The sequence below is a fragment of the Saccopteryx bilineata genome, chromosome 10, assembly GCF_036850765.1.
Source record: "Saccopteryx bilineata isolate mSacBil1 chromosome 10, mSacBil1_pri_phased_curated, whole genome shotgun sequence".
Classification (NCBI taxonomy): domain Eukaryota; kingdom Metazoa; phylum Chordata; class Mammalia; order Chiroptera; family Emballonuridae; genus Saccopteryx; species Saccopteryx bilineata.
In genome coordinates, this window is record NC_089499.1 from 5,373,937 (window position 1) to 5,386,740 (window position 12,804).

General features: G+C 57.1%; 1 protein-coding gene across 2 annotated transcripts; it reads left to right on the plus strand.

Annotated features, from left to right (window-relative positions):
- The first annotated feature begins 132 nt into the window (after nucleotides 1-132).
- On the plus strand, nucleotides 133-9,300 carry C10H3orf18 (chromosome 10 C3orf18 homolog). 2 transcript variants are annotated; one of them, XM_066244587.1, is made up of 6 exons: nucleotides 133-391; nucleotides 1,907-2,278; nucleotides 5,711-5,736; nucleotides 6,352-6,481; nucleotides 7,413-7,503; nucleotides 7,719-9,300. In XM_066244587.1, exons 2-5 carry the CDS (start codon nucleotides 2,045-2,047, stop codon nucleotides 7,476-7,478), a joined length of 456 nt encoding a protein of 151 aa, XP_066100684.1. In that variant the 5' UTR covers nucleotides 133-391; nucleotides 1,907-2,044; the 3' UTR covers nucleotides 7,479-7,503; nucleotides 7,719-9,300. The 2 variants fall into 2 exon arrangements, with proteins under 2 accessions (XP_066100684.1, XP_066100683.1); XM_066244586.1 differs by lacking the exon at nucleotides 7,413-7,503 and having other exon boundaries at nucleotides 139-391.
- Nucleotides 9,301-12,804: the final 3,504 nt, after the last annotated feature.

Sequence of the window (12,804 nt, forward strand, 5' to 3'; positions counted from 1 at the left end):
CGCTCCCGCTGGGGGCGGTGCCGGATCCGAGCGACAGGCGAGCGGGCCAATGCCGGGCGGGCTTTGGTCCTAACAGCCAATCGGGGTCCAGGGGCGCGGAGCCGACAGAAGGAGAGGCGCTGGAGCGTCACAGACCCGCGAGCTGCTCGCCTCCGCCCCACCACCTCGGTGGGTCCCGGCCCTGCTTGTCCCGGCCAGGCTGGCAGAGCCGACGATCGCGATTGCAGGTGGTGCGGCGGAGTGGGCCCAGCCCGGGCTCGGAGCGTACAGGGAGGTGGACCTTGACTCGGCCCCATTGTCCGTCACCTCGGGCCGGGGGTGTTCCTCCCGTCCGGTCCTCCTGCCTCTCGCCACCACCCCAGGCTGAGCTCTGCGTTCCGGAGAGGATTAAGTAAGTGCTGAGGTCGCCTCCTCTGTGCAAGAATGGAGGAATCAGGGTCGCGGAGGCAGGGATGGAGATTGGGTCAGGGAGGATGGAGGAACCTGGGGGAGAATGGTATGCGGGTTCTCGGTGGTCCCGGGGTCGACCCCTTTCATCCCGGTTTCCTTTTCTTGCCCTTTGGACTCTGAGGCAGTCCCGGACAGTAATGAACAAGGGCCTTTTCTCTCCTTCTGGAGACAGAAGTAAAAGAGCCCCAGAGCATGAGTTAAGGGTCTGGTTCAAGGTCACTCCTGGGGCCAGTGGCAGAGCCAAGAAAGAACCTGGGACTCCTGACCTTCCCAGCCTAGCGGGAGGGACCTCACACGCACCCATGCACCTGCTCTGGGAGGCACCCCACATATATACCCATGAGCAGGCACAGGAAGGCATGTGTACCTTATATTTCTCCTCTCCCTAGGGTGCCCAGCAGCTTGGCTGGGACCCCTTCCCACCCTGCCTTACCCAGGCCCTCTGCCCTGGGGAAACCTAAGCCACATCCAGGGCTGGACACCCCTCCCACCCTCTGCTCTCAAGGGAGGAGGGTGAGGCGGAGAAGGCGCCTCAGAGCGAGTGAAAGTGCCACCCCTTTCTCAGAAGATTCACTCCCCTTGCTGTTCTCCCTGTCCCTGGCAGCCACTAGCTCCCCTGTAGAGGGCTCCAGTGACCCCAAGAGCCTGCAGAGAAGCCCTGCCAGATGGCCTGTCCTTAGCCTTTCTCTCCTGTCTTCTGGTCTCCACATACCTGTCCCTGCCCCCATTCCAAGCACAGCCTAGACCACTGGGTGCTGGGGCTTCTGTGACTCCCTTTTCCCAAGTGTGTTGGCCAGGGGAAGAAGATTTAATATTTACTGGGTGCTTACCATGGACGAGGGTTGTGCTGAGCTCAGTTTTTTCTAGGGACTGGTTCATTCTGACATTTCTGTGACCCTTTGAACCTGTGAGGGAGGTGTTCTCAAAATCTCCACTTTAGATTCAGAGAAACAGACACAGAGAGGTGGAGTGACGTGTCTAGAATCACTCCAGATAAGTGGCTGAGCTATAATTCAAAGACAGGCCTGTCTGACTCTTGGGCAAGTGTTTCCCTCCAGAAAAGGAAAAAGCTACATTATTTTTTCTCTCTCTCCAAACAGGAGAAGTTGAGGGATGTAGGGGACAGGGAGAGAGGAGGTGGGGAGTGTGGAGAGGAAGGGGTGGGGTAGGATATTATGCAGCAGAGACACTCTTTCTTTCAAACCTCCCCGCTACCTTTCACGCCTTCCAAGTATGCTCACTATGGTCATCTTACCCGCAAAGAGGGTCAGGCCTCACTTTCACGCTCCTAGATCCACATGGCAACTGTAGATATATAAAGCACGTGTCCTGACGTCCCCTGAACTTGCCCTTGCTCTCCAGCTTGTATTTCCCTAGTACCTTCAGCACATAGGGGGCTTTGTTTCACCACCAGGTCCCTTCCTCAGCTTCATATATTTTCCTTTTTCCTTTCTAGCATCCAGGGAAGCAGGGAGCTCCCTTTGTCCAAGGAGGTGGCCACCTGAATGGATAGCAGGGCCACGGGCTGGGACACTCCTGATGTCAGAAGTGAGTGGGCAGGTTGACTGACCATCGACAGTCTCTCAGCATCAGCATGAACTCCAGGATCCTGTCTGCTAGGGGCTGGTTCAGCACCCGCCCACCCACCTCTGAGCCTGACCTCGAGCCTGCCACAGATGGGGCAGCCTCGGAGACCTCCACCCTCAGCCCAGAAGCTACCAGCTTTAATGATACCAGAATGCCTGATGTGGGTAGTGGCACAGCCGGCGTGGGCACAATGCTTCTGTCCTTCGGGATCATCACAGTGATTGGCCTGGCTGTGGCTATGGTGAGAGCTGGGGCAGGCTGGGGCCTTCGGTTGGAGGCGGGTGGTCAGTGTTTAGATTTTAGAGATTCTAATCAAAGACTGTTGTCTGTTAATGATAATATAATCCTCCCCTTCCCCAGGGATTTGTCCACTGGGGCCCAGAGACCAGAGGCTGCCTCCAGTTGGAAGAGCCAGAGAAGATTCTGAGAGATACATTGTGTTTTGAGTTGGGGCATGAAGGCCACATAGGAGTTGGGGAGGAGGGTGTTTTCCAGGTGGAGGTTCCTGGTGGGCACAAGTTTGGAGGCAGGCAGAAGTTTCTATGAGCAGCAAGCAGAATAGCGAGGCAGACCAGTGTGGGGGTGCATTAGGAGTAAGGGCCAGAGGTCGCTGGGATAAATCATCAGCTGTGGAGTCTGGGAATGGCAGACCACTGGCCGTGTTCATTCATTCATTCATTCACTTGAGAGTTATTTAATGGGCATCTGCCCTAGGTCAAGCCTTCAGGATCCTATGCACTAGGGAGACAAGGTCCTGCTCTGTGGTTCTTATGTGGAGTGAAAGACATAAAACCAAGGTGCCAACAGAAGCCCATAGGGACTGGGCTGGGGAATTGGATGGGGTGGGGAGACTTTCTAGGCTGGCTGGTGAGGGACAACTGAGGAGGCAACATTAGAGCTAAGACCTCAATGTGGAGGCCTAGGCCCAGTGTCACAAGACAGGCAGAGTTGAGAAGACAACAAGACAAGGGCTGCAGGTGTCCCCTGCTAGAGAATAGGATCCTTCCAGATCTGGTGTCCACACCTGAAGAAAGGAGTTTTTCCGCTAGGATGATACATGGACCCTCAGAATGTCACTGAGGGATCACTAGAGATTGTGCAGGCTGAGACCAGGAAGTGTGTGGGTGCTCCTGTGGTCCCCCAGCGGGTCTGGCAATAGTGGCATTCTGCCTGTTGCCCCTCGCAGGCTCTGATGGCTGGCCTTAGCTCAGGAACATGTTGCTCTTACAAACGGGCTGTGGATGGTCCATCCATGGCCTGGTTGGAGCTGCTGTTAAACCAGAGTCGCCATATGGGCCCCACGGGCTCCGGATCAGTGCCAGAGAGTAACGGCTGGCCGGCAAGCAGGGCCAGGATGCCACACAGAGGGAGGCCAGGGCCTGCGCAGTCTCCCAGGGCAGGGCGGGGCAGGATGCCAGTGTTTCCCCTGGGAACCCCTGCGGTGGTTTAACAGACTGAGACACCCGACCCTCAGGGGCCGAGCAGGGCCTAGAATCTGCCCTTGTCGTCCTCCACGAAAGGTTTTTCCCCCCAGGAACTTGGGAGGACTCCCTTACTCTAGGTTCTGGAGGAACATTTGAGGGGCCAGAGTGACCAGCCCTCTTGCCAAACGCAGAGAGGGAGGGAGGTTATGGGGCAAAGACACCAGAGGGAAGGAAGCCGCTCCTGGGCGCCAGGGGGCAGGTGCCGAGTGCCGCTTCCTGTCCCCTCATGCCAGCCCCAGCTGGGCCATGCTGGGTACAAGGAAGAGCAAATCAGTGCCAGGCTGTGTGTCTCTCACAGGAGAAATGGTGGCGATGGGCTTCCTAGAGGAGGTGGGGCTACTGCTGGACACTGAGGGGAGGGGAAGTATGTGGCAGGGGAGGTATCCGGAGTTGGAGCAGAGGAGACAGCAGGGGAAAGGCATGGAGATAAGGTTCTGGCCTCTCTTGGAGACCCTTCTGTATCACAGGGCCACAGGGCCCGGAGGAAGGTGTGGGGCAGGGCTGAGAGGTAGAGCGTTTAGGGTGCTGGGGCTGGGCCAGAGACCTGGACCTCCTGTTTCATTGACGCACAGAAGAGGAAACGGCACCACGCACATGTGACCCCCCCCCCCAGGGGATTAGGAGGTGCAAGGGGCACCTGGGTTTTTCTTAGGCCTTTGGGGCCACCCAGGAGCGAGCAACAGAAGGAACTCCAGACCAGGCTGGAAACCAAACCAGATTCAAGCTATGAATGGGCCCCAAAGGGTATAGAGCCACAGAGGGTTTGGGACAGACTCTAGAGACGTGGCTATCCCTAAGGCAGAAAATTATGCTCCTGGTGGTCAGAAACAGCCAGCTTAGGGAACAGCAAGGTGGTGGCAAAGGTCCCTGGAGTGCCTTCCCGGTGGTCACTTCCTGCCTCCCTCTTTTCGGTGCTTTGTGCCAAGACTTTCTGCTCCAGCCCAGAGCTCTCAGGTCTTGGATGTTCTCTCAGGCTGTGTAGACCTTTATCTTCAAGGCTGTACAATGGGGTTTAGGACCCAGGAGCCTTCTTCCATTCCTCCAGCATCAGAGTACTGGAGTGTAATCTGGGTGGGTATAAGGGTCTCAGGCCCTCTGCCCATCCTCTGTCAACTGAGGACCACCAGACTCCCTTGGAGATCCCAGGAACCCAGCCCAGAGCCTTGCCTAGAACCACTGCCTATCTCCTGTTCTTTTTGCCCATTTATGTCTTTGGACTTTGGGAGAGTTGAGAGGAGGAGTGTGCTGAAGAGCCCCCCACCCCTGCAGCTCTGAGGAGTCCCAGGCAAGTGCTAAGTGCCTGGGGCCTCCGTCAGTAATGGGCAGAGGTAGAGCCACAGCACCCAGGCCGGACTTGACTATGTGGTCTTCCCAGGCTGGGCACCTCAAGGGCATTGTCAGAATCTGATACACCTCCACTGGCTTGAGTGCAGGCTCAGTGCAGGCTCACCAGCTTGAGCACAGTGTCGCCGGCTTGAGTGCAGGCTCACCAGCTTGAGCACAGTGTCGCCGGCTTGAGTGCAGGCTCACCAGCTTGAGCACAGGGTCGCCGGCTTGAGTGCAGGCTCAGTGCAGGCTCACCAGCTTGAGCACAGGGTCGCCGGCTTGAGTGCAGGCTCAGTGCAGGCTCACCAGCTTGAGCACAGGGTCGCCGGCTTGAGTGCAGGCTCACCAGCTTGAGCACAGGGTCGCCGGCTTGAGTGCAGGCTCACCGGCTTGAGCACAGGGTCGCCGGCTTGAGTGCAGGCTCACCGGCTTGAGCAGTGTCGCTGGCTTGAGCCCAAGGTCATTGGCTTGAAGCCTAGGGTCGCTGGCTTGAACCTAAGATTGCTGGCTTGAGTAAGGGATCACTGGCTCAGCTGAAGTCCCCCAGTCAAGTCACATATGTGAAGTAATCAATGCACAACTAAAGTGCAACTGAGTGGATGCTTCTCATCTCTCTCCCTTCCTGTCTCTACTCCCTCCCCAGCCTTTCTCTCACTAAAAAATAATAATAATTTTAAAAAATCTAATACACCTCAAAGGGAGGCACAAATGCAGGATGTATATGTCCCTGGGATGGGGTCCCTAGGACTTGGGGACCCACAGTCTCCCATTCATCAGTCTCAGCTTGTGCCCTGTCCCAAGGGACTACTGTGTTAATCAGGGCCTCTCTTCCTGGCCATTTGATGCTGCTCCTTCTCTTGCAGGTTTTGTACATCAGGAAGAAGAAGAGGTAACGCCCCAGCTGCCTCCCGGAACTCCAGCGTATGGGTGGTGCTGGGCCCCAGGCGATGTAGGAGGGAAAGGAGAGCCCTCCCCCGCATCACCCCTATCCCTGGGCAGGGAGTCAGGACCTCTTCCGCTTACTCAGGGTGGAGGGTGGCCCCTTTCTCTTGAGGAAGGTTGAGCCCCACTCCCTAGAATCTTACACACTGGGCACACAGGTGTGACCCTGGGATTGGGGGTGGGTGGGGAGGAGAGGAGGACGTTGGGATTACTTCCAACCAGCTGCCCCGCCACCCTTGCCCTGCTGCCCCAAGCTCATTGCCACCAACTCCCCTCCCCTCGCCCCAGCTGGCCATAGGCTGTGGCTTACACAAAGCCCTGGCCTAACCAGTCCCCATGGACCCCCAGAGATGGCAGACAGCTCTGTCACTGTCCCTCCCAGGTCACCCAATCTTAGAGGTAGAACTGGTACAAAAATGGCTTCTATGAATCCCAGGGAAAATCTTAAGTTCCTAAACATGATTGTGTGCTATGGCTCAGCTGGTCAGCCAGCAGGGGACAGGGGTGGGAGGGAAAGGGCCTGCCCTGCCCCAGGCAACCTCTGCACCTCCCCATCCCCCAGGCTGGAGAAGCTACGCCACCAGCTCATGCCCATGTACAACTTCGACCCCACAGAGGAACAAGATGAACTAGAGCAGGAGCTGCTGGAGCACGGGCGGGACGCCGCCTCTACGCAGGCGCTGCAAAGCAAGGTGGGCACTGCGCAGGCTCCCGCCGCATCCCCCAGCCAGCAGCCTGTTCGCGACTCTTCCGCCCCCTTCCTCATGCAGCGTTACAGTGCCTGCCATGTCAGGTGGCAGCTGTTGAGGGATATGGGTTTTATCAGGTTTGTTTAGAAATTGGTAATTGCTCTGGGGCCACCCACAGACCCATGCTGCAAGGCCAGGCCAGGATAGCCCTGGGATCCAGCCAGGCTTTGCCCCAATAACCTGGTGATGTTGGAGCCCATGGGCTGCTCTGAGCCTCAGTCTTCTCATCTGCAAATGACAATCCTAGTTCTTTCCTCATGTGCCCCATGTACTAGCGAGGAAAGCAGAAGGCAGGAGTGGACTTCCGGAGTGGATGGGGCTGAGCCCCTGGGTTTCTCTGCTCTTTGACAGCCCGTGGTCCTGAGTGGGTGGTGGTTTGGGTCACTTGGGCAGTGGAACCTCTGAGTAGACTGATGGGGTCCTCCTAACTGACAGACCCCAGGCAGGTAGAGGTCCAGCTAAACTCGCCTCCTGTGTCCAAAGGTTTGGGTACCTGTGTGATCATTCCGCCAGAGTGATTGGCTACAGCGCCACTTGCCATCAGTACCCCAAACCCCAAGGGCAGAGCACCATGAGGAGGCCTGGCCTCCCCCTGACCCATGAAGCCCTCCCTCCTTCCCTTGACCCCATAGGTTACTGGAGGTGTTGGGGAGGGGTCTGGCCCTACTAGAGGCAGAATTAGGAGACTGGACTCAGGGAAAGCCAGGTTGGGAATCCAGAGACCCCTGGTTTTGCCACCAGTCCTGTGTCACCTAGATCAGGACAGGCTGCCCTTCGGGACAGTCAAGAAATTGGGCTGAGAACCTTGGTCCTGCCAGGCCGTGGTACTACTGACCGTTTGACAGTGGTTTTCTGTGCGCCTCTCTTGTGGCAGCCCTGTGCTGGGGCTGGGGTTGCAGAGGTGAACCCTGCTCAGCTGGGAGACATGATGCATGCATAATTAATGCAGCCCCGGGGCCCACTGGGTAAGTGTTGCCCGGGCAAGCAAGCTGGGGGTGGCTGTGGGGGGAGGAGCCATCTGAGCCAGGTTGGGTTTCCGGGCTGGCTTGCAAGGCGAGCACTCCAGGCAGAGGGCACAGCTGGTGCCAAGCGCAAGCAGGAAGTGAGGGTGGAGGCGGCGGGGCCAGAGAGTGCGTGGCCTTGGTCAAGTTCCCTGATGTCCCCAACTGTCTCTCTGCAGACCACTCTCCCATCTCAGGGCCCACTGCAAAGGCCCAGCCGGCTGGTATTCACCGACGTAGCCAATGCCATCCACGCGTGAATGACCCCGGGACAGGCCTGGACCTGTGATGAAAACACCTGCCTCAATACCCACAGAGCTGCCTACACTCAGGACCTGCCCTGCTGAGGCCCCAGCAGTTCCGAGGCCCCACCTGCTGACTCTCCAGGCTGGGCATCTGGCCACTGGCATCCCATAATGTGAGGGTCCTAGCATGGGGGCATTCACCCTGTCAGGAAAGCCGAGAGCCACTGCTGGTTTCCTTGTGTCCCGGCCAGACCCCCCACATCGGGGTCTGCTCCTCTCACAGGGAGGAAGTGGGGGAGACTTGGGAGGGGAGGGGAGGAGTATAGGGAGAGACCCGTCTTTGGAGTCTGGAGCCTCCTTGGGGGTGGGAGAGGTGGCCACCCAGGTCTCTGGGACAGTGCGGTGGCACCCTGGGACGGAGCAGAAACTGCCCGGTGGGCGAGGGTGCCAGGGGGAGGGCTACTCATCCCCAAAGAAGGTCCATGTGCAGAGTGCCCATGAGGTCTCCCAGTCACCCCGTCCCTGCAGACTGCTGTTGGCTGGGCCCAAACAAGGACAGAAGCCCGGGGGGAAGGGAAGTAGGGGAACGGGAGTGGAAGTGGGGGCACAGAGGCAGTGCCCAGTCCCGCTGAAAGGGCTCGTGCATGTGCGTGACCGTGCCCATGCACAGACGTGTGCCGGTCCCAGTACTGCGGGGGGGGGGGGGGGCAGGATGCAGACCCTGTGCATTGGCTCCGCCCTCAAGTCACCCAACACCCGAGGGTGTGTGGAGCATGGGGTAGGCCAGCTCTGCCTTCAGTGCTAGGGACTGAAGGCAGAGGGAAGAAGAAGGTGAGGGTGCAGCTGCCCCCCACATCTCCTCACTGGGCTCTAAAAGCCAGGGGCCCTGCTTCTGCAAGTGGTTCCCTGTCTTGCTGTATATTGGGGAACTGGGGCTGGGGGGAGGGGCTGTTAGTCTGAGAGCCGTGGTCACAGGCTGCGGGCTAGTGGGGCATGTTCTGACTGCCTGAAACGGGGTGGGGATCGCCTCTCGGGAAACAGATCGAAGAAAGCTAGCCTGTTTTTTGATCATACTGCCACCCACCCATTGTCCACCCATCCCATACCCCTCAGGAATTCTGCCAGTCTGGGGCATCCGGGAAAGGCATTGCGCCAAGCCAGACCCCAGGAGCTGGGCACCTTTTCTCCACTGGGTGCGCCGTACATCCAAACACACACAGAAGCATGCCCCTGGGCCCTCTCGCCACCTCTGCTGACCTCTGCTGACCTCCACTGGTTGGAGGGGACGTGGGGGCAGCATGTACAAATCTTTCATTGGGCAAATTCCAGGTGCCAGGATGTGCGGGCCTAGGCGGCCCCCATGGGGAAGGCTCTGGATGTATTCTCTCCTCTGGATGATATAAATAGTGATCACTTGAAGCACTGGAGGGCTGTGGTGCTTTAGGGTACACAGCAGCTGTAATCTAACTCCCAGCACACTCATGTGAGAGCATTAAAGATGTTATTAAGATGTTTACATGAAGAGAGTGTGAGCCTGTGACGCTCGGGGTGGGAGACTCTGGGGTGGGTGCGGGGCTCTGAGGGTCTGGGGATAGTCGCCTGGGTCCCGGCTCGGAGGCGGCAGCCCCATGTTGCATTTTCCCTGCTCTGTCTGGGGAAGTGCCTCTGGCCCTGAGTTCAGGGGTGCTCTGGGGCCTCATGCATCAACTGGAATGGGGTCAGCGTGTCTGCCACCCCCGGGTGGAGAGGTCGGGTGAACAGGAGCTCGTGGGACCCGAGGAGGGAGGGACCAAGGGCCTGGGGTAGGGGTTGGGGGTATGGCACCTCAGGACGCATGGGAGCTTGGTCTGAAACACAACAGGAAACAAAATAATGGGGTCTTTCCCGGAGCACAGGGGCACAGGAGATGGGGGGCATAGAGTTAGGTGTGTGGGGCCCGCCTGCAGGTCCCTCGGGAGGTTTGGGGGGAGAATGCCACTAAGGTGACCGATCATTCTAGTTTTCTCAGAACTGACCCCATTTTAGCATTAAAAGTCCCACAAACCAGGACTCTATAAGTGACCCAGACCTTCCCCTAGAGCGGTGAGCCTTCAGGCTAACATAAGAGAAAATGAAGAAAGGGTAAGTCCCCCAGATCCAAGATGGAGGCCTGGGAGAGGATCTCGAGCATGCCCTGTGGGCCACCCACACTGGGGTCAGATAGCTGGGTCTATTGATGACAGCCCTGGTCCTAGGGAAGCTTCTTGAGGGGCCTGGGGACAGAGAAGGGGTGGGTGGGCTAGCCACTCCCATCCTGGTGGGTAGCACTTCAGCCCAAGACTGCAGGATCTGCAGAAGACTCAATGTCTGGGGGACTTTAAAAAAATGGGGCCTGCAGGCCCTGGCCAGTTGGCTCAGTGAATAGAGCGTCAGCCTGACATGTGGGCATCTGGGTTCAATCCCCGGTCAGGGCACACAGGAGAAGTGACCATCTGTTTCTCTTCTCCTCCCTCTCCCCCCTTCTTTCTCTCTTCCCCTCCTGCAGCCAGTGGCTCGATTGGTCAGAGCATCGGCCCTGGGCACTGAAGATAGCTCAGTTGATTTGAGCATCAGCCCCAGATGGGGGTTGCTGGGTGGATCTCGGTCAGGGCACATGTGGGAGTCTGTCTCTTTAGCTCCCCTCCTGTTGCTTAAAAAAATGGGGTCTGGGCCCTGGCTGGATGGCTCAGTGGTAGAGCATCGGCCTGGCGTGCAGGAGTCCCGGGTTCAATTCCTGGCCAGGGCACACAGGAGAGGCGTCCATCTGCTTCTCCACCCCTCCCCCTCTCCTTCCTCTCTGTCTCTCTCTTCCCCTCCCGCAGCCAAGGCACCATTGGAGCAAAGTTGGCCCGGGTGCTGAGGATGGCTCTATGACCTCTGCCTCAGGTGCTAGAATGCCTCTGGTTGCAACAGAGCGACGCCCCAGATGGGCAGAGCATCGCCCCCAGGTGGGCATGCCGGGTGGATCCCGGTTGGGCGCATGAGGGAGTCTGTCTGACTGCCTCCCGTTTCCAACTTCAGAAAAAAAAAAAGGGGGGTGGTCTGCAGAATAAGACTGGCTCCAGGGACCAGGGCCAGGATGGGAGCTCTTGGAGGATCCCCCCATTCTCCCACTTACTGCTCCATCCCTTTCCCAATGCGTGAGCTAGGCTTGGTGATGGACACAGGACAGCTTTCTGTGGGTGACGGGACCCACCTTGTCCCCTCATAGTCACCTCCTCTTTCTTTCCACCCATCCTCTGTTTTCTAGGCCTTCCCCCCGTCCTGGAGGAAAAGTAAATTCCCTGCGAGCTCCCAGCTCTTCCACAGAGTGAGGAGTCAATAAACATAAAAGGGGTGAAAGTTTGGCATGTCCTCCTAGTGACCTGGGGCCCGGGGGACTGACGAGAGCTCTCCTCACTGCCCTCAACCGGGCACAGAGCCGCCTCCCCACCGTGACTGCTCCTGAGACCGTTAAAGGGGCCCCTTGAGAAATGCGCCCTGCGCCCTGTGCAACAGGCAAGCCCGCACATCAAAAGCGAAACCCCTCCTCCTGAAGAGTGAGCAGGGCTTCAGGGCAGACGCTGAGGAGGGTGCCGCGGTGGGATCAGGGTGGACGTGGGCGGGCGCCTTCCGAAGAGGCCATCTAGTTTCGTAAAGTGAAGTGTCACCTTCGAGCCAAAGTGAATACGATAATCCCGTTGCCTGGCTGCAGGGACGCCTTCAGAATGTAAAGGAAAGTTCTTGTGGAGGGAGCCCCGGAACTCCAGTAGAGCGATCTGACCTTGACGCGAATTCCTTCCAGAAACATCACCGAGCCCCACTGCGGGCTTAGCACCACGGGCCTGTCAGGGAACCTGTCCAGTCTCTGCATCTCCGTTTGAGATGGAAGGACACAGGTGTCAACTATGTAAAAAAGGACGAGAGAGTGTGTGTGTATCCTTACATCTACAGTTGTCCCTCTGTGTCCATAGCAGATTGGTTTCAGGACGATCTGTGGGTGCCCAAGTCCACAGATGCTCAAGTCCCTTATAGAAAATGGCGTAGTATTTGTAAATAACTTGGGCACATCCTCCCATATACTTTATTCTTTTAACTGAATTTATTTTTTAATTGAATCTGTTGGGGTGACACTAGTGAACATTACTTATAATACCTAATACAATGTAACTGCTACGTAAATCATTGTTATACTGTATTGTTTAGGGAATGACAAGAAAAACACTCTACTGGTTTAGTACAGGAGCATCGTAAGCCTGACTACATAGTGCACATCAGCAACAAGGTAACTTTTTTGAAACAACATAAAATTTTCAAATATTTTCAGTCCAGGGTTGGTTGAATCTGTGTATGAGGAACCTGCAGATACTGGGGGGGGCTGATGGTATACGGAGAAGGCAGGGACAGGGTCCAGATGTGGCTGGGGGGGTGTTCAGAAGCTGAGGGCAGGCACCCCACCCTGTGCTATCTTGCAGCACCCCGCAGCAGGCCACAGTGTGGGGGCGACATATAAAGGGATGACGGGCTTCCTCACAGCCAGTACACCAACGATGGAGGTCTCACCAGGTGACCCCGCAAACATGGAGAGCCTGCATTGCACTGAACCAGCCCTCCAAGTCACCCCCAAGTGGTGACTCTCCCAAACCGTTGAATGGAATGGACCCAATTTACCTTCACAGAGAGTGGCAAGGGTGCTCCGTTTGGAACCTTTCCCAATGTGACCACCAGGTGGCAGTGCAGGCCAAGGTTATGGGGGGGGCGGTGAGGAGAGGGTGGTAGTGGGGAGATAATGTGCCCTGGGTGAAATTGGCCGGGAGGTCTTTAATTTTCATTTATTTATTTATTTTTTACAGAGACAGAGAGTGAGTCAGAGAGAGGGATAGACAGGATCAGACAGACAGGAATGGAGTGAGATGAGAAGCATCAATCATTAGTTTTTCATTGCGCATTGCAACACCTTAGTTGTTCATTGAATGCCTTCTCATATGTGCCTTGACCGCGGGCCTTCAGCAGACCGAGTAAC